The 24,374-nt window shown below is 44.9% G+C and overlaps 1 protein-coding gene across 8 annotated transcripts in view; it reads right to left on the bottom strand.

Moving 5' to 3' along the window:
* Window positions 1-24,374, bottom strand: part of map7d3 (MAP7 domain containing 3) — a 171,469-nt gene that overhangs the window by 25,874 nt on the left and 121,221 nt on the right. For 7 of the 8 annotated variants that reach the window (XM_072271073.1, XM_072271076.1, XM_072271080.1 and 4 more), the window contains 3 exons: window positions 23,692-23,918; window positions 15,605-15,719; window positions 7,724-7,904 (listed from right to left, as the gene is read on the bottom strand). In XM_072271073.1, coding sequence (XP_072127174.1) covers window positions 7,724-7,904; window positions 15,605-15,719; window positions 23,692-23,918 — 523 coding nt within the window. The remainder of the gene's footprint in view (window positions 1-7,723; window positions 7,905-15,604; window positions 15,720-23,691; window positions 23,919-24,374) is intronic. The other variant, XM_072271075.1, reaches the window with a different exon arrangement.

Raw genomic sequence — 24,374 nt, 5'->3', positions numbered from 1 at the left:
AATTCATGTCAAAAGGGCAATGTTACGATAGTTATGAGGGATTTCAATATGCAGGTAGATTGGGAAAATCAGGTTGGTGCTGGATTCCAAGTGGGCCAATGTGTAGAATGCCCACGAGTTAGCTTTTTAGAGCACCTTGTGGTAATCCCACTGAGGAATCAGCTATTCTGGAATGCGTGTTGTGCAATGAACAGATATTATTAGGGAGCTTAAAGAAAAGGAACCCTTAGTGGCCAGTGATTGTAATATTCACTCTGCAATTTGAGAAGAAATTAATGTCAGATGTATCAGTATTACAGTGGAGTAAAGTGAATTACAGAGGAAATGGTACATGAACTGAGTAAGTATTTTGCATCAGTCTTCACTGTGGAAGACACTAGCAGTATGCCAGAAGTTTGAGAGTGTCAGGGGGGCAGAAGTGAGTGAGGTTGCCATTACTAGGGAGAAGGTGCTTGGGAAAAAAAAGACAGCTTTATAGAGTGGGCATCAGAGTAGAGGGAGTCAGAGTAGGAGGGCTTTGGCTAACAGCACTTTGCCGATAATAGGTTGAGGCAAGGTAAGTTACTTGTGAAGAATAGGAATAAGAAGTATGTCTGTGAGGCCGGTTTTCTGTACTGGGTGTCAGATATGGGAAACCGGGAGACTCCCAGCCCCCTGGATGGCCATATCTGCGCCAGGTGCGTCGAGCTGCAGCTCCTTAGGGACTGGGCTAGGGAACTGGAAATGCAGCTTGATGACATTCGTCTGGTCAGGGAAAGTGAAGAGGTGAGAGAGAGAAGCTATAGGCAAGTAGTCACTCCGGGGCCTCAGGAGACAGACAAGTGGGTAACAGACAGGAGAGGGAAAGGCAAGAGTCAGATACTAGAGAGCACCCCAGTGGCTGTCCCCCTTAACAGTAAGTACTCCTGTTTGAGTACTGTTGGGGGGAACGACCTACCTGGGGGAGACAACGGTGGCTGCACCTCTGGCACAGAGTTTGGCCCTGTGGCTCGGAAGGGTAGGGAAAGGAAGAGGATGGCAACATTCATAGGGGACTCGATAGTTAGGGGGTCAGGCAGGCGGTTCTGTGGACGCAGGAAAGAAACACGGATGGTAGTTTGCCTCCCAGGTGCAAGGGTCCGGGATGTTTCTGATCGTGACCATGATATCCTGAAGTGGGAAGGAGAACAGCCAGCGATCGTGGTACATATTGGTACCGACGACATTGACAGGAAAAAGGAGGAGGTCCTGAAAGCAGACTACAGGGAGTTAGGAAGGAAGTTGAGAAGCAGGACCACAAAGGTAGTCATCTCAGGATTACTGCCTGTGCCATGTGACAGTGAGTAAAGGAATAGAATGAGGTGGAGGATAAATGCGTGGCTGAGGGTTTGGAGCAGGAAACAGGGATTTAGGTTTCTGGATCATTGGGACCTCTTTTAGGGCAGGAGTGACCCGTACAAAAAGGACGGTTTGCACTTGAATCCCAGGGGGACCAATATCCTGGCTGGGAGATCTGCTGAGGCTACTGGGGAGAGTTTAAACCGAACTGAAGAGACAGAAGAAAGGGCGGTTGGCTCACAAATAGGGAAAGCTTGTAGACAGTGCGAGAGAGAGGACAGGCAGGTGATGGAGAAGGGGCGCGCTCAGACCGATGGTCTGAGATGTGTTTATTTTAATGCAAGGAATATCATGAACAAAGCAGATGAGCTTAGAGCGTGGATCACTACTTGGAGCTATGATGTTGTGGCCATTACGGAGACTTGGATTGGCTCAGGGGCAGGAATGGTTACTTAGGAATGGTATATGTGCTTGCAACACTGTGTGTCAGACAGAGTGATCAGCAGCACTGGGGCTCCACAGGGGACTGTCTTGTCTACCTTTCTCTTCACCATTTACACCTCGGACTTCAACTACTGCACGGAGTCTTGTCATCTTCAGAAGTTTTCGGATGACTCTGCCATAGTTGGATGCATCAGCACGGGAGATGAGGCTGAGTACAGGGCTACGGTAGGAAACTTTGTCACATGGTGTGAGCAGAATTATCTGCAGCTTAATGTGAAAAAGACTAAGGAGCTGGTGGTATACCCAAGGAGAGCTAAGGTACCGGTGACCCGTTTCCATCCAGGGAGTCAGTGTGGACATGGTGGAGGATTACAAATACCTGGGGATACGAATTGACAATAAACTGGACTGGTCAAAGAACACTGAGGCTGTCTACAAGAAGGGTCAGAGCCGTCTCTATTTCCTGAGGAGACTGACGTCCTTTAACATCTGCCAGACGACGCTGAGGATGTTCTACGAGTCTGTGGTGGCCAGTGCTATCATGTTTGCTGTTGTGTGCTGGGGCAGCAGGCTGAGGGTGGCAGACACCAACAGAATCAACGAACTCATTCATAAGGCCAGTGATGTTGTGGGGATGGAACTGGACTCTCTCACGGTGGTGTCTGAAAAGAGGATGCTGTCTAAGTTGCATGCCATCTTGGTCAATGTCTCCCATCCACTACATAACGTACTGGGTGGGCACAGGAGTACATTCAGCCAGAAGCTCATTCCACCGAGATGCAACACTGAGTGTCACAGGAAGTCATTCCTGCCTGTGGCCATCAAACTTTACAACTCCTCCCTTGGAGGGTCAGACATCCTGAGCTAATGGGTTGGTCCTGGACTTATTTCATAATTTACAGGCATAATTTACATATTACTATTCAACTATTTATGGTTCTATTACTATTTATTATTTATGGAGCAACTGTAACGAAAACCAATTTCCCCCGGGATCAATAAAGTACGACTATGACTATGACTAGAGTGCTAGGCTATAGTTGTTTCAGAAATGACAGGGAGGGAGGCAAAAGAGTTGGGGGTGTGACACTGTTGATCAGAGATAGTGCCACAGCTGCAGAAAAGGAGGAAGTCATGGAGGGATTGTCTACTATGGGTGGAAGTTAGAAACAGGAAGGGGTCAATAACTCTACTGGGTGTTTGTTACAGACCACCTAATAGTAACAGGGACATCGAGGAGCAGGTAGGGAGACAGATACTAGAAAGGTGCAATAATAACAGGGTTGTCGTGGTGGGAGATTTTAATTTCTCCAATATTGATTGGCATCTCCCTACAGCAAGGGGTTTAGATGGGATGGAGTTTGTTAGGTGTGTTCAGGAAGGTTCCCTGACACAATATGTAAATAAGCCTACAAGAGGAGAGGCTGTACTTGAGCTGGTATTGGGAAATGAACCTGGTCAGGTGTCAGGTCTCTCACTGGGAGAGCACTTTGGAGATAGTGATCACAATTCTATCTCCTTTACCACTGCATTGGAGAGGGATAGGAACAGACAAGTTAGAAAACCGTTTATTGGAGTAAGGGGAAATATGAGGCTATCAGGCAGGAACTAGGAAGCTTAAATTGGCAGCCGATGTTCTCAGAGAAATGTACGGCAGAAATGTGGCAAACGTTCGGGGGATATTTGAGTGGCGTTCTGCATAGGTACGTTCCAACGAGACAGGGAAAGGATGGTAGGATACAGGAACCGTGGTGTACAAGGCTGTTGTAAATCTAGTCAAGAAGAAGAGCTTATAAAAGGTACAAAAAACTAGGTAACCTTAGAGATCTAGAAAAATATAAAGCTAGCATGAAGGAGCTTAAGAAGGAAATTAGGAGAGCCAGACGGGGCCATGAAAAGGTCTTGGCGAGCAGAATTAAGGAAAACCCCAAGGCATTCTACAAGTATGTGAACAGCAAGAGGATAAGACGTGAAAGAATAGGACCAATCAAGTGTGACAGTGGAAAAGTGTGTATGGAACCAGAGGAGGTAGTGGAGGTACTTAATGAATACTTTGCTTCGGTATTCACTATGGTAAAGGACCTTGGCGATTGTAGGGATGACACAGCGGACTGAAAAGCTTGAGCATATAAACATTAAGAAAGAGGATGTGCTGGAGTTTATGAAAAGCATCAAGTTAGATAAGTCACCGGGACCAGACGAGATATACCCCAGGCTACTGTGGGAGGTGAGGGAGGAGATTGCTGAGCCTCTGGTGATGATCTTTGCATCACCAATGGAGACGGGAGAGGTTCCGGAGGATTGGAGGGTTGCGGATGTTGTTCCCTTATTCAAGAAAGGGAGTAGAGATAGCCCAGGAAATTATGGACTACTGAGTCTTACTTCAGTGGTTGGTAAGTTGATGGAGAAGATCCCGAGAGGCAGAATTTATGAACATTTGGAGAGGCATAATATGATTAGGAATAGTCAGCATGGCTTTGTGAAATGCAGGTCGTGCCTTATGAGCCTGATTAAGTTTTTTGAGGATGTGACTAAACACATTGATGAAGGAAGAGCAATAGATGTAGTGTATATGGATTTCAGCAAGGCACTTGACAAGATACCCCATGCAAGGCTTATTGAGAAAGTAAGGAGACATGGGATCCAAGGGGACCTTGCTTTGTGGATCCAGAATTGGCTTGCCCACAGAAGGCAAAGAGTGGTTGTAGACGGGTCATATTCTGCATGGAGGTTGGTGACCAGTGGCGTGCCTCAGGGATCTGTTCTGGGACCCCTTCTCTTCGTGATTTTTATAAATGACTTGGATGATGAAGTGGAGGGATCAGTAAATTTGCTGATGACACAAAGGTTGGGGATGTTGTGTATAGTGTGGAGAACTGTCAGAGGTTGCAGCAGGACATCGATAGGATGTGGCAGATGGAGTTCAACCTAGATAAGTGTGAGGTGACACACAAAAAATGCCGGTGAACGCAGCAGGCCAGGCAGCATCTATAAGAAGAAGTAAAGTCAACGTTTCAGGCCGAGACCCTTCGTCAGGACTAACTGAAAGAAGAGATAGTAAGAGATTTGAAAGTGGGAAGGGGAGGGGGAGATCTGAAATGATAGGAGAAGACAGGAGGGGGAGGGATGGAGCTAAGAGCTGGAAAATTGATTGGCAAAAGGGATACGAGGCTGGAGAAGGGAGAGGATCATGGGACTGGAGGCCTAGGGAGAAAGTAAGTGGGGAGGGGGGGAACCCAGAGAATAGGCAAGGAGTTATAGTGAGAGGGACAGAGGGAGAAAAAAGAGAGAAAAAAAAAGAGAAAAATAAATAAATAAACAAACAATGGATGGGGTACGAAGGGGAGATGGGGCATTAACAGAAGTTAGAGGCCATCAGGTTGGAGGCTACCCAGACGGAATATAAGGTGTTGTTCCTCCCTGGTGTGGCTTCATTTTGACAGTAGAGGAGGCCGTGGATAGACATGTCAGAATGGGAATGGGACGTGGAATTAAAATGTGTGGCCACTGGGAAATCCTGCTTTCTCTGGTGGACAGAGCGTAGGTGTTCAGCGAAACGGTCTCCCAGTCTGCGTCGGGTCTCACCAATATATAGAAGGCCACATTGGGAGCACCAGACGCAGTATGTCACACCAGCCGACTCACAGGTGAAGTGTCACCTCACCTGGAAGGACTGTCTGGGGCCCTGAATGGTGGTGAGGGAGGAAGTGTAACGGCATGTGTAGCACTTGTTCTGCTTACAAGGATAAGTGCCGGGAGGGAGATCGGTGGAAAGGGATGGGGGGGACGAATGGACAAGGGAGTTGCGTAGGGAGCGATCCCTGCGGAAAGCAGAAAAAGGGGGGGAGGGAAAGATGTGCTTCGTGGTGGGATCCCGTTGGAGGTGGCGGAAGTTACCGAGAATTATATGTTGGACCCGGAGGCTGGTGGGGTGGTAGGTGAGGACAAGGGGAACCCTATTCCTAGTGGGGTGGCGGGAGGATGGGGTGAGAGCAGATGTGCGTGAAATGGGAGAGATGCGTTTGAGAGCAGAGTTGATGGTGGAGGAAGGGAAGCCCCTTTCTTTAAAAAAGGAGAACATCTCCCTCGTCCTGGAATGAAAAGCCTCCTTCTGAATGCAGATGTGGCGGAGACGGAGGAATTATGAGAAGGGAATGGCATTTTTGCAAGAGACAGTGTGAGAAGAGGAATAGTCCAGATAGCTGTGACAGTCTGTAGTCTTATAGTAGACATCAGTAGATAAGCTGTCTCCAGAGATAGCTTCAGAAAGATGAAGAAAGGGGAGGGAGGTGTCGGAAATGGACCAGGTAACTTGAGGGCAGGGTGAAAGCTGGAGGCAAAGTTAATGAAGTTAATGAGCTCAGCATGCGTGCAGGAAGCAGCGCCAATGCAGTCGTTGACGTAGTGAAGGAAAAGTGGGGGACAGATACCAGTATAGGCTTGGAACATGGATTGTTCCACAAAGCCAACAAAAAGGCAGGCATAGCTGAGACTCATACGGGTGCCCATGTCTACACCTTTAGTTTGCAGGAAGCGGGAGCAGCTAAAGGAGAAATTATTAAGAGTAAGGACTTGTTGCTTGAATTTCCAGCATCTGGAGATTTCCTCGTGTTTAAGTGTGAGGTGGTTCATTTTGGTAGGTCAAATATGATGGCAGAATGTCGTATTAATGGTAAGACTCTTGGCAGTGCGGATGATCAGAGGGATCTTGGGGTCCATGTCCACACCTAAAGCTGCTGCGCAGGATGACTGTGTGGTTAAGAAGGGATACGGTGCATTGGCCTTCATCGACCGTGGAATTGAGTTCAAGAGCCAAGAGGCAATGTTACAGCTGAATAGGACCCTGGACAGACCCCACTTGGAGTACTGTGCTCAGTTCTGGTTCGGGAAGGATGTGGAAACTATAGAAAGGGTGCAGAGGCGATTTACAAGGAGCTGCCTGAATTGGGGAGCATGCCTTATGAGAATAGGTGAGTGAACTTGGCCTTTTCTCCTTGGAGCGACTGAGGACGAGAGACGACCTGATAGAGGTGTATAAGATGATGAGAGACATTAATCGTGTGGATAGTCAGAAGCTTTTTTCCAGGGCTGAAATGGCTAACACAAGAGGGCTCAGTTTTAAGGTGCTTGGAAGTAGGTACAGAGGGGATTTTTTTTTTTACGCAGAGTGGTGAGCGTGTGGAATGGGCTGCTGGCAGCTGTGGTGGAGGCAGATTGGATCTTTTAAGAAGCTCCTGGAGGTGCATGGAGCTTAGAAAAATAGAGGGCTATGGGTAACCCGAGGTAATTTCTCAAGTAAGTACATGTTCGGCACAGCTTTGTGAGCTGAAGGGCCTGGATTGTGCTATGTTTCCCAGATCTTTACTTCATCCCTTCCCCTCCCGGTTTCAGCTATCACACCTTGTGTTTCTCTCTCCCCTCCCCCACCTTTTAAATCTACTTATCTTTTTTTCTCCAGTCCGGTGGAAGGGTTTTAGCCAGAAACTTTTTTCATAGATGCTGCCTGGCCTGTTGAGTTGCTCCAGCATCTTGTGTTTGTTGTTCGGATTTCCAGAATCTGCTGATTTTCTTGTTTGGCCAAATGTATCCTGCCAGTCTCTCAGGCACTCATATACACAGGCTGCAAAGAGTCGAGTGTGTGAAACCTGTGCAGAACCTGTACTACATTCTGCAGAGCAGGAAGCATGTGGCTTTTCCTTTGCTCTGCTGAACTGTTCCGTAAGCTGACTGGTTAATTGGTTGTGTTCTTAAAAGGACATAGTGTTCTTAAAAGGCTGTTAACCGGAACATTGCTTGAATGAAAGGTGATGGAAACAATGATCACGTATTGTACAAGTTATAGTGTATATATCAGAAAACCAAATGCAGTCACATATTTAAGGAACAAGGCACGTACTTATACACGTATTTTGTTAAAATTGAACTTTTAAGTACTTTTTCACAAATCAAACTTAACTCTGACCTGGAGCCTCAGATCTGCAAGACGTTCCTGTTCCTCACGTTCCCTGCAGAGTCTTTCCTCTTCAGCTTTTCTCTGATTCTCCTCTTCTGCAAGCTTTCTTTCTTCTCTCTGCAGTCGAGCTGCCTCTTCTTTGCAAAGCTTCTCTTCAGCTGCCTTCTTCTTTAGCTCTTCTTTCCTGAGCCTCAAAAAAAAGTTCAAATCTCAGCTGTGGGTTCCAGTCCCACAGGTTTCCATGTCTCAAATGCAAATCTGTAATATCTAGTGGGCGGCATGGTAGCATACAGGTTAGTTTAACTCTTTATGACAGGGGTTCCCGACCGTTTTTATGGCATGGACCAATACCATTAATCAAGGGGCCCATGGACCCCAAGTTAGGAACTCCTGCTTTACAGCATTAACACCATAAGATATAGGAGCAAAATTAGGCAATTCAGGCAAGCGATTCTGCTCCGCCATTCCACCATGCTGATCCTGGACCCCACTCAACCACATACACCTGCCGTCTCACCATTTCCTTTGATGCCCTGACCGATCAGGAAATGATAAACTTCTGCCTTAAATATACACACAGAATTGGCCTCCACCAGTCTGTGGCAGAGCATTCTACAGATTTACTACTCTCTGGCTAAAAAGAATTCATCCTTACCTCTGTTCTAAAGGCTCATTCCTCAATTTTGAGGCTGTGAATTGAATCGAATCCACTTTTTTTCTTGCATCGTTCACATACGTGAGTAAAAATCTTTACATTACGTCTCCATCTAAGTATACAATGTGCAATCATAGATTTTATAATAATTTATAATAACTAGAACAGTCAATGTAATATAGAGTATACTCAAATCAGCGTGCGTACATCAGTCTGATGGCCTGGTGGAAGAAGCTGTCCAGGAGCCTGTTGGTGCTGGATTTTATGCTGCGGTACCACTTCCCGGATGGTAGCAGCTGGAATAGATTATGGTTGGGATGGCTTGGGTCCCCAATGATCCTCGGGCCCTTTTTACACACTGTTCTTGTAAATGTCCTGAATCATGGGAAGTTCACAACTACAGATACGCTGGGTTGTCCGCATCTCTCTGCAAAATCCTGTGATTGAGGGAGGTACAGTTCCCTTACCAGGCAATGATGCAGCCAGTCAGGATGCTCTCAATTGTGCCCCTGTAGAAAGTTCTTAGTATTTGTAGGCCCATACCAAACTTCCTCAACCGTCTGAGGTGAAAGACGTGCTGTTGTGCTTTTTTCACCACATAGCTGGTGTGCATAGACCACGTAAGGTCCTTGATGATGTGGATGCTGAGGAACTTGAAGCTGTTTACCCTCTCAACCCCAGATCCACTGATGTCAATAGGGGTTAGCCCGACTCCATTCCTCCTGTAATCCTTTGATTTTGTGACATTGAGGGAGAGGTTGTTTTCTTGACACCACTGTGTCAGAGAGATGACTTCTTCCCTGTAGGCCACCTCGTTATTGTTTGAAATAAGGCCAATCAATGTAGTGTTGCCAGCAAATTTAATTAGCAGATTGGAGCTGTGGGTGGCGATACAGTCATGGGTATACAGGGAGTAAAGGAGGGGACTCAGTACTCAGTCCTGAGGGGCTCCTGTATTGAGAGTCAGACGGTTGGAGGTGAGGGCGCTCACTCTTACAACCTGCTGGTGATCTGCAGGAATTCCAGGATACAGCCCTCTAGTTCTGGATACTCCACCATAGGAAGCATCCTTTCCACATCCACCTTATATAGTCTGTTCAACATTTGGTAGGTTTCAATGAGATCCCCCCCCCACATTCTTCTAAATTCCAGTGAGTACAGACCCAAAGCAGCCAAACAGTCCTCATATGTCAAGTCCTTCATTCCCAGAATTGTCCCCGTGAACCTCCTCTGGACACTCTCCAATGACAACATGCCCTTTCTGAGATATGGGGCCCAAAACTGTTGACAATACTCCAAGTGCGGCCTGACTAGTGTCTTATACAGACTCAGCGTTATCTCCTTGCTTTTATATTCTATTCTTCTTGAAATGAATGCAAACATTGCATTTGCAATTACCACAGACGTAACCTCTAAATTAACCTTCTGGGAGTCTTGCACAAGGAATCCTAAGTCCCTCTGCACCTCTGATGTTTGAACCTTCTCCCCATTTAGAACATCAGTCTGTACAATTGTTCCTTGTACCAGAATGCATCATTGTACATTTCCCAATACTGTATTCTATCTGCCACATTTTTGCACATTCTTCCAATTTGTCTAAGTCCTTCTGCAAATGCATTGCTTCCTCAGCAGTACCTACCCCTCCACCTATCTTTGTATCATCTGCAAACTTTGTCACAAAGCTATCAATTCCATTATTTAAATCACTGACAAACAATATGAAATGTAGCGGTCCCAATACAGACCCCTGAGGAGCACCACTAGTCACCAACAGCTAACCAGAAAAGGCTCCTTTTATTCCCACTTGTTGCTGCCTGCCTGTCTGGCATTCCACTATCCATGCCAGTATCTTTCCTGTAATGCCATGGGAATTTGTATTGTTAAGCAGTTTCATGTGTGGCACCTTATCAGAATGCCTTCTGAAAATCCAAGTACATGACATCGACCGTCTCTCCTTTATCCATCCTGTTTGTTACTTCCTTGGAGAACTCTTAACAGATTTGTCAGGCAAGATTTCCCTTTATAGAAACCATGCTGACTTTGACTTATTTTATCATCAGTCTCCAAGTACCTTGAAACCTCATCATTAATAGACTCCAACACTTTCCCAAACACTGAGGTTAGGCTAACTGGCCTATAATTTCCTTCCTTTTGCCTTCCTCCCTTCTTTAACAATGGGATGACATTTGCAATCTTCCAGCCCTTCGGAACCATGCCAGAATCAAGTGATTCTTAAAAGATCATGACCAGTGCAACTGTCATCTCTTCAGCAACCTCCCTCAGGACTCTGAAATGTAGTGCATCTGGTCCAGGTGACTTATCCACCTCAACACCTTTGAGTTTGCCTTGTACTTTTTCCTTTGAGATAGCAATGGCACTCACTCCTGCTCCCTGACACTCACTGACCTCTGGCACATTGCTAGTGCCTTCCACAGTGAAGACTGAGGCAAAGTACCCATTAAGTTCATCTGTGTTTTCTTTGTCGCCCACTACTACCTCACCAGCATCATGTTCCAGTGGTCCAGTATCAACTCTCACCTCTCTTTTATTCTTTATATAACTGAAAAAAACTTCTGGTATCCTGCTTTATATTATTGGCTAGTCTGCCCTCATATTTAATCTTTTCCCTTCTTTTGGCTTTTTTAGTTGCCTCTTGTTGGATTTTAAAAGCTTCCAAATCATCTAACTTCCCACTCACTTTTGCTACCTTATATGCCCTTTCCTTGGCTTTTATGCAGTCCTTAACTTCCCTTGTCAGCCATGGTTGCCTACCCCTGCCATTTGAAAACTTGTTCCTCTGTGGGACAATCCTGCGCCTTGTGAATTATTTCCAGAAACCTCACCCATTTCTGCTCTGCTGTCATCCCTGCCAGTATCCTCATTGTGATTAGTTTAACGTTTTACAGCACCATCTGTAAGATTCAGAATTAATTTATTACCAAAGAATGCATAAATTATACAGCCTTGAGATTTGTTTGCTCACAGGTAGCCAGCCACACAGCAAGAAATCCAAAAGAACCAAATTAAAGAAAAAAAAACCAACACCTGATGCGCAAGAGAAAGAAAAAGTAAATACAAATCATGCAAACAATTGAAGCGAACAACAGCATTTTGAACCAAAATTGAGTCCTCCGATTCAAAACTAGAGCAGCCCAAAGCCTCACTTATCAGTTCATCCTATTAGCAGGCATGGAGCACAGCAGCTGGGGCAGTCTTCGTAGCCTCAGCATCATGGATAATGAGTGAAATCAGGGTTCAATTCCTGCCACTGTCTGTAAGAAGCTTGTATGTTCTCCCTGTGATCTCTTGGGTTTCCTCCCACATTCCAAAGAGATACAGTTAAGGTTTGTGAGTTCTGAGCATGTTGTGCTGTCGTGGAAGCATGGTAACTTTCACGGTTCTGCGAAAGCACGATCACAGGTAGACTGGATGGTGAAGAAGGCTTTTGGCATTCTGGCCTTCATCAGTCAGGGCAGTGATTACAGGAGTCAGGGCGTTATGCTGCAATCGTACAAGACATTGATCAGTCCCTCTGTTCTACAACTCTCTCCTGTACCCTACTCTTCTGCTCTCATTTGTCTTTCCAAAATGCAACACTTACCCAAATTAAATTCCATTTGCTATTCCTCAGTCCACTTAAACCCAGCGGATCAAGGTCTCTCTCTGTAAATCTCATTAACCATTCTCACTGGTCTTCTCTGCACTGGAGGATCCAAGCACAGATTTGGTCTCTACTTTGCAGCAGTTTGCAGTCAATTCAGTCTGCCTCAAGTTAAGTTAACCACACATGAACAGTCAAATGAAACAGCCTTCCTTCAGGGCCAAGGTGCGAAAAAGATAGTCATTAAAAGAAATAGCCCCGGCATGGCCTTTTGATTGACGGTGTAAGGGATGCTGTCCTGGTGCGGCTAGCCTTCCCCTGAGTGAACACTGGAGGGCAGCACTGACTGAGAGGCGACTGAGACTGTGTGCGCCACCATTTTACTAAGATCACCCACAGACGCTGCTCCACACTGGACTTTTCCAGCATTACCCTTGCAGATTCTTCATTTTGTTTATACTTCAGAACAATTAGCTGCACCAACAAACCTTCAACACCCTCTCTCAGCTGACACTATTCCGCATCATCCATTTGGTCTTGGTCTCCATGCTAGCACAAATATTCTTTGTTTATACTCCCTGTAATTTAACTTACTTAGCTATTACAAAAGGTCAACACACACAAAATGCTAGGGAGATCAGAATCAGGTTAAATATCACTGGTATATGTTGTGAAATTTGTTGTTTTATGGCAGCAGTACATTGCATAACATAACTATAAATTATAATAAGTACACATAAAAAATTAAACAAGTAGTGCAAAGAGAGAGAGAAAAAAAGGTACAGTGGTCGTATTCATGGATTCATTGCCCATTCAGAAATCTGATGGCGGAGAGGAAGAAGCTGTTCCTGAAATGTTGAGTGTGAGCCTTCAAGCTCCTGTACCTCCTCCTTGATGGTAGCAATGAGAAGAGGGCAAGATCTGGTGATGGGAGTCCTTAACGATGGACACTGCCTTTCTGAGGCATCGCTCCTTGAAGATATCTTGGATGCCACTGAGGCTAGTGCCCATGATGGAGCTGACTGAATTCACAACTTTCCGCAGCTTTTTCTGATCCTGTGCGTGGTTTCTCCATACCAGAAGGTTAGGCAATCATTTAGAATGCTCTCCATGGTATATTTATAGAAATTTGTGAGTGTCTTTGGTGACATACTAATTCTCCTCAAACTCCTGATGAAATATAGCCGTGGCAGTGCCTTCACTGTAATTGCATCAATATGTTGGGCCCAGGATATTTCCTCAAAGATGTTGCCACCTAGGAACTTGAAATTGCTCATCTTTTCCATGTCTGATCCTTTGGTGTGTGTCCGCTTGACTTCCCCTTCCTGAAGTCCACAATCAGTTCCCTGGTCTTTCTGACATTGAGTGCAAGGCTGTTGCTGCGACTCCACTCAAGGCTGACCTATCTCACTCCTGAATACTTCCTCGCCACCATCTGAAATTCCACCAACAATAGTTGTGTTGTAAGCAAATTCACAGATGATATTTGAGCTGTGCCCAGCCACATGATCACGGGTGTAGAGCGAGTAGAGCAATGGGCTAAACACACACCCTTGAGGAGCTCCAGTGTTGATTGTCACTGAGGAGGGGATGTTAATTCCAATCCACACAGACTATGGTCTCCTGGTGAGGAAGTCAAAGATCCAGTTCCAGATGGAGGTTCAGAGGCTCAGGTTTTGGAGCTTGTTGATTAGAACTGAGGGTATGATTGCATTGAACATTGAGCTGCAGTCAATAAACAGCAGCCTGACATAGGTATTACACCAGGTAATCCAAGGCTGATGGAGAGTCAGTGAGATTCAAAGATTCAAGATTCAAAAAACTTTATTGTCATTCTAACCATACATCAGCTCTGCAGGGCAGAATGAGACAGCGTTCCTCGGGGCAGTGCAATCATAACATAACAAACGCAACACTAAATAATAAACATAACAATACATAGTAAAACACAACAGCCACATGTCAGTTATATCAGTTATAAGTGTCCAGTGCAAGTTAAAAGTGTCCAAAGCAGAGTCAGGTGGAGCAGCTATATAGCAGTCTGACTGCCTGTGGGAGGAAGCTGTTTAGCTGTTTAGTTTTAGTTTTGATGCTCCTGTAACGTTTGCCTGATGGCAGAAGAACAAACAGTTCATGGAGAGGGTGTGAGGGGTCTTTAATGATGTACCGTGTCTTCTGGAGGCATCGACTCTGAAAGAGGTCTTGGACAGAAGATAGGGAGACCACAATAACCTTCTCTGCTCCCCTAACCACCCTTCAAGGCTTTTTTGTCCACAGCACTGCAGCTGGAGTACCAGGTTGTGATGCAAAAAGTCAGCACACTCTCAACCACGCCTTTGTAGAATGTAGTTAAGATGTTAGTGGGGAGTGATGCTTGTTTAAGCTTCCTCAGAAATTGCAATCTCTGCTGGGCCCATTTCACAAACCCAGTGGTGTTCCTGGACCAGGTGAGATTGTCCGAGATCTGCAGCCCAAGGAACTTGAGGTTTTCCACTCTCTCCACTGTGGAGACACTGATGCTGAGGGGTGTGTGCTCAGGCTGAGATCGTCTGAAATCGACGATCATCTCCTTGGTTTTGGTGACATTAAGCATCAAGTTGTTATCCCTGCACCAGCTCTCTAGGCGTTTGACTCCTCCCGGTACATAGTTTCATCATATTTTTTGGCATCCACTGTAGACCTATTGTGTGAGAAGCAAATTGCAGTGGGTTCAGGTCCTTGCTTGGATAGGAGTTGATTCCAGCCACGATCAACCTCTCAAAGCATTTCATCACAGTAGATGTGAGTACAGCAGGTCAGGCAAAATCTACGGAGCGGAGTAAACAATCAATGTTTCGGACCAGGACCCTTCATCAGGAATGGAAAGAAAGGGGGCAGAAGCCGCAAGTACAAAAGGTCACACACTTGAAATGTTAACTGTTTCTTGTTCCACTCCAGCATTTTCTACTTTATTGGCACCTGGAGGAGTCTGGTCGAACTCTGCAACAAATCAATTCCACTGCCTGCTTGGCTAAAATCAGATAGCATGACACGATCCAGTTTCAGATCAGATAGCACTATGCAATCCAGTTTGTGGGCTTGAATGCACTCAGGTCTCTTTTATAAAGGATTCAGCACCACTCAGTGCAAAGCACAGTGTAACTATGGAACATTTGTTTCCAAGTGCTCCTTGGTTCTTCCAGTGATGTCATTCCCAGCTGTTTCCTGAAACGTCTTGCGATGGAAAATGCAGTAATCACAATAAGTATGCGAATCTATAACTATGGACAATGTAACAAACACAACAGATTCTCGTCATAAGCACAACAGATTCCGCAGATGCTGGAAATCTAGAGCAACACACACAAAATGCCGAAGGAACTCATCAAGTTAGGCAGCATCCATGGAAATTAATAATCGGTCAATGCTTTGGGCTGAGACCTTCATCAGGATTGGAAAGGAAGAGGGAAGATGCCAGAATAGAGCGGGGAGGAGGGGAAGGAGGACAAGCTAGGTGAGAGGTGAAGCCAGGTGCTTTCTAGTCAGCCAGCTCTTCAGCATGAATCCAAAATACATTTGCTAATGTACAGAAGCCTGAAGTTAACAATAAACAGATGTTTGATAAATCTGGGGAAGAGGTTTGAGTGCAATTTACCTCTCAGCTTCCGCTAGCTGTAGCCTCTCCTGTTCTTCACGCTCCTTTTGCTCACGAGCCAGGCGCCTGTTCTCAGCTAGGATTTTGACAGCCTCTTCAGCAGATGTGGTCCCTGCTATAGCATTAGTAGAAAGATGATAGAGTGGCAAATCAAATATTACTAAGCCATAAACCTGTTTATAATGTGAATAGTACAAAACTAATTGTTGCTAAAACACATTTAGATGAAGAATTTCCAACCTGAAATATTAACTGTGTTAAAGTGTGTATAGCCAAATTTCACCAATTGTCCATTTCTCATTGAGGTAAATATAAAGTAGGAAAGGCTCAGCTATTTACAATATACATTAATGATTTAGGTGAAGGGATTAAAAGTAACATTAGCAAATTGCAGATGACACAAAGCTGGGTGGCAGTGTGAAATGTGAGGAGGATGTTATGAGAATGCAGGTGACTTGGACAGGCTGGGTGAGTGGGCAGATGCATGGCAGATACAGTTTAATGTGGATAAATGTGAGGTTATCCACTTTGGTAGCAAGAACAGGAAGGCAGATTACTATCTGAATGGTGTCAAGTTAGGAAAAGGGGAAGTACAATGAGATCTAGGTGTCCTTGTTCATCAGTCACTGAAAGTAAGCATGTAGGTACAGCAGGCAGTGAAGAAAGCTAATGGCATGCTGGCCTTCATAACAAGGGGAATTGAGTATAGGAGCAAAGAGGTCCTTCTGCAGCTGTACAGGGCCCTGGTGAGACCACACCTGGAGTATTGTGTACAGTTTTGGTCTCCAAATTTGAGGAAGGACATTTTAGCTATTGAGGGAGTGCAGCGTAGGTTCACGAGGTCAATTCCCAGGATGGAGGGACTGTCATATGTTGAAAGATTAGAGTGACTGGGCTTGTATACACTGGAATTTAGAAGGATGAGAGGGGATCTGATTGAAACATATAAGATTATTAAGGGATTGGACACGCTAGAGGCAGGAAACAAGTTCCCGATGTTGGGGGAGCCCAGAACCAGAGGCCACAATTTGAGAATAAGGGGTAGGCCATTTAGAACAGAGTTGAGGAAAAACTTTTTCACAGAGGGTTGTGGTTCTGTGGAATGCTCTGCCTCAGAAGGCAGTGGAGGCCAATTCTCTGGATTCTTTCAGAAAAGAGTTAGATAGAGCTCTTAAAGATAGCGGAGTGAAGGGATATGGGGAGAAGGCAGGAAAGGGGTACTGATTGTGGATGATCAGCCATGATCACAGTGAATGGTGGTGCTGGCTCGAAGGGCTGAATGGCCTACTCCTGCACCTATTATCTATTGTCTATAAATCCCTGATTTACCTCGTTACTGTGACTAACAAACTAAATCAGGAATAATTTTATATCTGAGTGGGAGACAAAATTGTGGCCCTAAATTTACTTTCTGTTTGGCACTTCACAGAAATAATCTCTAACTATGATGATTAATTAATTTATTGCAAAATCAAAATATACTGAAACATTGGTGACAATTGTGGGTGCCACAGTAGCACAGAATTTGGCTTGATGCTATTTGAGATCTTGGTGCTCAATCCTGACGCTCTCTGCAAGGAGCCTGCAGGTCCTCCCATGGAATGTGAGGGCTTTCTCTGGGCGCTCTGCTTTCCTTCTACGGTCCAAAGACCTACTGGTTAGTGTTTATCAGAACTAAAACGTGTATTGTCATTGGAGAGAGTCCTGAGGAGGTTCACAAGCATGATTCCTGTAATGAAGATGTTAACATACAAGGAGCATTTGGCAGCTTTGGGTGTGTATTCACTGGAATTTAGGAGAATGCAGGAGGATTACATTGAGACCTATCGAATGTTGAAGGGACAAGAAAAGGCGGATGTGAAGAGGATTCTTCCTGTGGTGGGGGTATCCGAAACTAGAAGGCACAGCCTCAAAACTGAGGGACAACCCTTTAGAATGGAGGTAAGGAGAAATTTTTTTAGCCAGAGATTAATAAATCTGTGGAACGCTCTGCCACAAACTGTGGTGGACGCCAAGTCCATGCATATATTTAAGACAGAAGTTGATTGTTTCCTGATTGGTCAGGGCATCAAAGGATATGGTGAGAAGGCAGGTGTATGGGGTTACGTGGGATCTGGGATCAGCCATGATGGAATGGTGGAGCAGACTCGATGGGCTGAACGGCCTAATACTGCTCCTGTGTCTTGTGGCCTTATAGTCGTTAAGGCAGCTCACCCTGCTCTTCTTGGGCAATGGTATAATTCGTGCCCTTTTGAAGCAGTTGGGAACTTTCAACTGCAGCAATGAGAAATTGAAAATGTCTTTGAACAGCCCCGCCAAGTGGTTCGCACAGGTTTTCAGAGTCATACCAGGTACCCTATGGGGGCCTGTCACCTTGCGAGGGTTCATTCTCTTGAAAGAGAGCCTGACTGACGTTGGCCTCTGAGACAGAGATCACAAGGTCAACGGGTGCTAAAGGGATCCTCATAGCTGTAGATTTATTCTTTCAAAGCGAGCATAAAAGGTGTTGAGCTTTTCTGGGAATAAAGCGTCAACGCTATTCATTATATTGGGTTGCTTTGTAGGAAATAAAGTCCTGCAAACCCTGCAAAAGTTGGCATGCATCCAATGTTGCTTCCAATAACCTCGCTCGGAATTGTTCCTTAGCGCTTGAAATAGCCCTCTGGAAGTCCTACCTGGTTTTCTTGTACAGACCTGGGTCAACAGACTTGAATGCCATAGCTCTAGCTCTCAGAAGACTATGAACCTCCTGGTTCATCCACGACTTCTGATTTGGGTATGTATGTAAGTTTTCGTAGGCAAACACTCATCCACACGGGCTTTAATAAAGTTGGTAACAACTGTAGCGTAATCATTTAGACTCAAAGATGAATCCTTGAACAAAGTCCAGTTCTCCCATTCGAAGCAGTCTTGTAGATGCTCCTGTGCTTCCCTTGTCCATACCTTCTTGGTCCTCACTAATGATGCTGCAGTCTTCAGTCTCTGCCTGTTCTCGGAGTAGTGTACAGCTAGGTGATCAGACTTTCCAAAGTGTGGGCGTGGGATAGCACAGCAAGCGTTCTTGAAGCTGGTATAACAGTGGTCCAGTGCGTTGGTTCCTCTGGTACTACAAGTGACTTGTTAGTGATAATTATTTGGATATTTTTTCAAGCTGGCCTGGTAAAAAAAAAAACTCTAAAATGATGGAGAAGGCATCAGGATGTGCTGTTTCATGCCTATTTATCACATTGCTCAGTTTGTCTAGATCTCGCTTAAAATTGGCCTGTGGTTGGGTATACACTGCTACCACAATAATTGCTGAAATCTCCAACGGCAGGTAAAATGGACGACACTTGAACCAGACAGGGATAGCATTACCATGTTTGAATAGCACAAGGAATTGATCATGAAGCACGCCTCCTCCGGCTTTCAGTATGTTAATTAGTAAATTGTCCCGTGATTAGGCTAGGGTTAAATTGAGGGTTCCCGGGCTGCACGCCTTCTAGGTCCTATTTTGTGCTATATCTCAATAAAAGAATTTTGAGATTCATACACTTTTTTAAATTAACAGATTCAATTGTGACCTTAATATAGTTTAGATCAATTAGTGATGATGAAATGACCTGCATTTTTGAAATATTTGAGCCTTGCATTTAGTTTAGTTCTGTGATATGCAGCTTGGTTTTGGCCGGACCTCGGGTGGGGATAAAATACTCGTTGTTGTGAAATTTACTGGTTCTCTACTTGTAATTCTCTGCTAGAGAATAGGTTCTATTTTAGAGTTTGGAGAATTCTGTGCTCATGTCATTCCTTAGTTTTTGCTCTAAATAATAGATTTGAAGGGGTATTTACTGAACTGAAGTAGAATCTTGGAGAAAATAAGAAGCTCCAGTGAAAGATTATTTATTTTCAAGCAGCACAGCCCAGGACAATAGACAATAGGTGCAGGAGTAGGCCATTCAGCCCTTCGAGCCAGCACCGCCATTCACTGTGATCATGGCTGATCATCCGCAATCAGTATCCAGTTCCTGCCTTATCCCCATAACCTTTGATTCCGCTATCTTTAAGAGCTCTATCCATTTTTTTCTTGAAAGCATCCAGAGACTTGGCCTCCACAGCCTTCTGCAGCAGAGCATTCAATATATCCACCACTCCCTGGGTGAAAAAGTTTTTCCTCAACTCCGTTCTAAATGGCCTACCCCTTATTCTTAAACTGTGGCCTCTGGTTCTGGACTCACCCATCATCGGGAACATGCTTCTTGCCTCCAGCGTGTCCAATCCCTTAATAATCTTATATGTTTCAATAAGATCCCCTCTCAGCCTTCTAAATTCCAGTGTATACAAGCCCAGTCGCTCCAATCTTTCGACATATGACAGTCCCGCCATCCTGGGAATTAACTATGCTGCACTCCCTCAATAGCAAGAATGTCCTTCCTCAAATTTGGAGATCAAAACTGCACACAGTACTCCAGGTGTGGTCTCACCAGGGCCCTGTACAGCTGCAGAAGGACCTCTTTGCTCTTATACTCAATTCCCCTTGTTATGAAGGCCAACATGCCATTAGCTTTCTTCACTGCCTGCTGTACTTGCATGCTTGCTTTCAGTGACTGATGTACAAGAACACCTAGATCTCGTTGTGCTTCCTCTTTTCCTAACTTGACTCCATTGAGAAAATAATCTGCCTTTCCGTTCATACCACCAAAGTGGATAACCTCACATTTATCCACATTAAACTGCATCTGTCCACTCACCCAGCCTGTCCAAGTCACCCTGCATTCTCATAAGATCCTCCTCACATTTCACACTGCCACCCAGCTTTCTGTCATCGGCAAATTTGCTAATGTTACTTTTAATTCCCTCATCTAAATCATTAATATATATTACAAACAGGATGGGGAACAATATAGAATCCAGCAAAGGTGAATAAAAAGATTAAGAGGAAATAAAGAAAAAATGGTCGGGGAGCATAAACACCAAATAGAAAAATTTCAGAATGGTGGAGTTTATATTTGTTCGATGTCGCATTTAATATTAAGCATTTTGGCCAGTTTGTAATTATCATTTAAACAAGGAAAACTGCACAGATGTTTATAACACATCCTCAGTTTAAAATTTAACAATTTTCACTGCAGTCTTTAACCTTATTCATCAGTGAATTGAACAAGGGGCTTTACCATCACCATCTATTCAGTGCACACATCCCTAATGTGCAAATGCCAATCATTGCTGGAACATCAGCAGATCTACTCCTGGATCTTAGGCAAGTATGGAGCAGGTCTCCAGAGAGATCTGGACACCAGTGAATTTAAATTTGGTTCTTAACCTAGCAGAGAAGTTTGCCTGACAAATAGTACCACCATGATTTAGGCTTCAAGCTGTGTGCGGGTGCTGGAGAGAAGACTTGTGTTGATGCAAGGCACCGAGCTTGATTGAACTGATCCTTCATATTAGCAGATGCATGAATGGGCTGGAGGAAAAAATGAAGCAAAAAAAGGCTTAAGAGATTTCAGTACAGGATGTTGGAATGGTTTTACCCGGAGAGAAAATTACATTTCATTTGCAAAAACAGCATGTCGAAGCAGATTCAACAGAAATTTTCCAAGAGATAAATGTAAGAGAAAAATCAGTAACTGAGAGGACGGTGAGGAGGAGCTCTGAGCGCTGTGAGTGATAATAAACCTGATTCTGAAGCTGGACCTCACAGGTAGCTCTCCAACTACGGCACCATCATCATTGGGTTGAATACCACTTCACTACCTAAGAATCACTGATCCTTGAGTTCACTCCACCATGCAGTATGGCCTCGAGTACACCCCACCATGGAGTACCACCTCCAGTACATGTTCAGCACAGCATTGTGGGCCGAAGGGCCTGTATTGTACCGTAGGTTTTCTATGTTTATTTGAATACCTCATGGAGTACGGCTTCGAGTACACCCCTCCACGGGATATGCCTCGAGTACACCTCACTGTGGAATACCACCGCGAGTTCACTCCACCACAAAGTACAGCCTCGAGTACACTCCACCATGGAGTACTGCCTCGAGTATTGTGCAGTATTGTGTACAGCTTTGGTCTCCAAATTTGAGGAAGGACATTCTTGCTATTGAGGGGGTGCAGCGGAGGTTCATGAGGTTAATTCCCAGGATGGCGGGACTGTCATATGTTGAAAGATTGGAGCGACTAGGCTTGTATACACTGGAATTTAGAAGGATGAGAGGGGATCTGACTGAAACATATAAGATTATTAAGGGATTGGACACGCTAGAGGCAGGAAACAAGTTCCCGATGTTGGGGGAGTCCAGAACCAGAGGCCACAGTTTAAGAATAAGGGGTAGGCCATTTAGGACGGAGTTGAGGAAAAACTTTTTCACCCAGAGAGTTGTGGATCTGTGGAATGCTCTGCCTCAGAAGGCAGTGGAGGCCAATTCTCTGGATGCTTTCAAGAAAGAGTTAGATAGAGCTCTTAATGATAGCGGAGTGAAGGGATATGGGGAGAAGGCAGGAACGGGGTACTGATTGTGGATGATCAGCCATGATCACAGTGAATGGCAGTGCTGGCTCGAAGGGTCGAATGGCCTACTCCTGCACCTATTGTCTATTGAGTACACCCGACCACGGAGTACTCCCCGGGGTACGGCCTCGAGGACACCCCACCCCGGGGTACGGCCTCGAGTACCCCCCACCATGGGACATGGTTTTGAGTACATCTCACGGGATATGACCTCAAGTACACCCAGCACTGAATAAGATCATAGCTGATTCTTACTGCTTCAAACTCTTTCTTTAGTGTTGGAACAATCGACCCGTTTTGTTCTGATCTCCTCAGTGTGAACATACACAGCTCTCAGCTGTACTGAGTGAATCTCAAGAAGGTGCTCTCAGGCCTGATTTGGCAGTGCTAGTGGCTTTAAGGGGATTTGGATGAGATGACACAGCAATCTACTTCCCATAAGACATAGGAGCAGAATTAGGCCATTCAACCCATCGAGTCTGCTCTGCCATTCCATCATTGCTAATTTATTACGTCTCCCCATTCTCTTGCCTTCTTTCCATAACATTCATTCACAAGGATAACTGAAGGAGTGTTTGGTGGTTCTGGGTTTGCATTCACTGGAATTTAGAGGGATGAAGGATGAAAAGGGAATCTCATTGACACCTTTTGAATGTTGAAAGGCCTAGACAGATGTGGAAAGAATGTTTCTCATGGTGGGGGAAGTCTAGGACAAGAGGGCACAGCCTCAGGATAGAGGGGTGTCTATTTAAACAGAGATGCGGGGAAATTTCTTTAGCCAGAGGGTGGTGAATTTGTGGACTTTATTACCACAGGCAGCTGTGGAGGCCAGGTCGATGGGTGTATTTAAGACAGATATTGATAGGTTCTTCATTGTCCATGGCATCAAAGGCTATTAGGAGAAGGTTGGGGAGTGGGGCTGAGGAGGGGATAAAAGGATCAGCCATGTTTGAATGGCAGACCAGACTCGATGGGCCAAATAACTTAATTCTGCTTCTATATCTTATGGTCTTATGCCTTAACTAATCAGGAACCTAATCTACTTCAACAGAAGGACCATTCTGTTGATCCTTCCCATGTTCCAGGTATACCTCATGTACTGAGTACTGACAGCCCTGCTTTCACATGTCCGAGTCTCATAGGTTAGAATTCCCTTAATTCTCCCTCCCTTAACACACACCTAAAGATACTCCGTTAAACAACCTTTTGGTCCTCTGTAGCATGGTATCAAATTTTGTGTGATTATGTTCAAGGAATCTAGGAGATTCCCATGAAGGAGGTAGGCAGCACCTCTTCAGGTCAAACTTAGGACACATGTAGGAGAATATCTGCTAATTTGTTTCAAAGCTCAACTGGTTGCATCTTTTGGGTGTCACTGTAGTGTAATGGTCAGCGTCAGAGACCTGGGTTCACCACCATCGCTATCTGCAAGAAGTTTGTATGTTCTCCCCGTGAGTTTCCTCCCACATTCCAAAGACGTACCGGTTCGCAGGTTAACTGGTCAAGAGCACAATTCAACGGTGCGGCCTCACTGAGGCAGAAAGGCCTGCTACAGTGCTGTGTCTCGATAAATAAATGATCTGATCGGGCAGTACCTGGCTTCTGCTCAGAATCTTTGGACTTGCTCGATGATGTTGAAGAGTCTTTGTCTGCAACGCTAACTTCCAATTTTTGCTTTGGTTTCGCTTCCTTCTCCGGTTTCTTTTTGGTTGCGGATGTAGACGGAGGTCGGTGAACAGGTAGAGGTCGATGGACAGATGCGAGGGATGGAGGATGCTGTCTGAATGTGCTGGGAGGAGGAGGATAGTTCTTTGGACTTGATCTGGCATTGAAATAAAATCAGAGGTTAATGAAGAATACCACAGACACATGTTCATAAAGATTCATCATTGTATCATAGAATAAACCAACAGCAGCTTTTCCAAAACTATTTGAGATTTATGTTTATAAAACTTGAAATGAACCACATTAATGTTATAGGGCATTATTTGGATCAGTAAATTTGTGGATGACACCAAGATTGGGGGTGTAGTAGATGGTGAGGAAGACTAGTAAAGCTTGTAGCTGGAAAAATGACCTCATAAAGAGAGCTTTTGGCACATTGGCCTTCATTAATTGAAGTACTGAGTACAGGAGTTGGGATGTTATGTTGAAGTTGTATAAGATACTGGTGAGGCCTAATTTGGAGTATTGGGTGCAGTTTTGTTCACCTACCTACTTTATACTTTATTGTCGCCACACAATTGATACTAGAACGTCAAATCATCATAGCAATATC

Source organism: Mobula birostris, chromosome 10 (genome assembly GCF_030028105.1).
Source record: "Mobula birostris isolate sMobBir1 chromosome 10, sMobBir1.hap1, whole genome shotgun sequence".
In the NCBI taxonomy this organism is placed as follows: domain Eukaryota; kingdom Metazoa; phylum Chordata; class Chondrichthyes; order Myliobatiformes; family Myliobatidae; genus Mobula; species Mobula birostris.
This window is presented reverse-complemented; position numbering and strand designations above follow the sequence as displayed.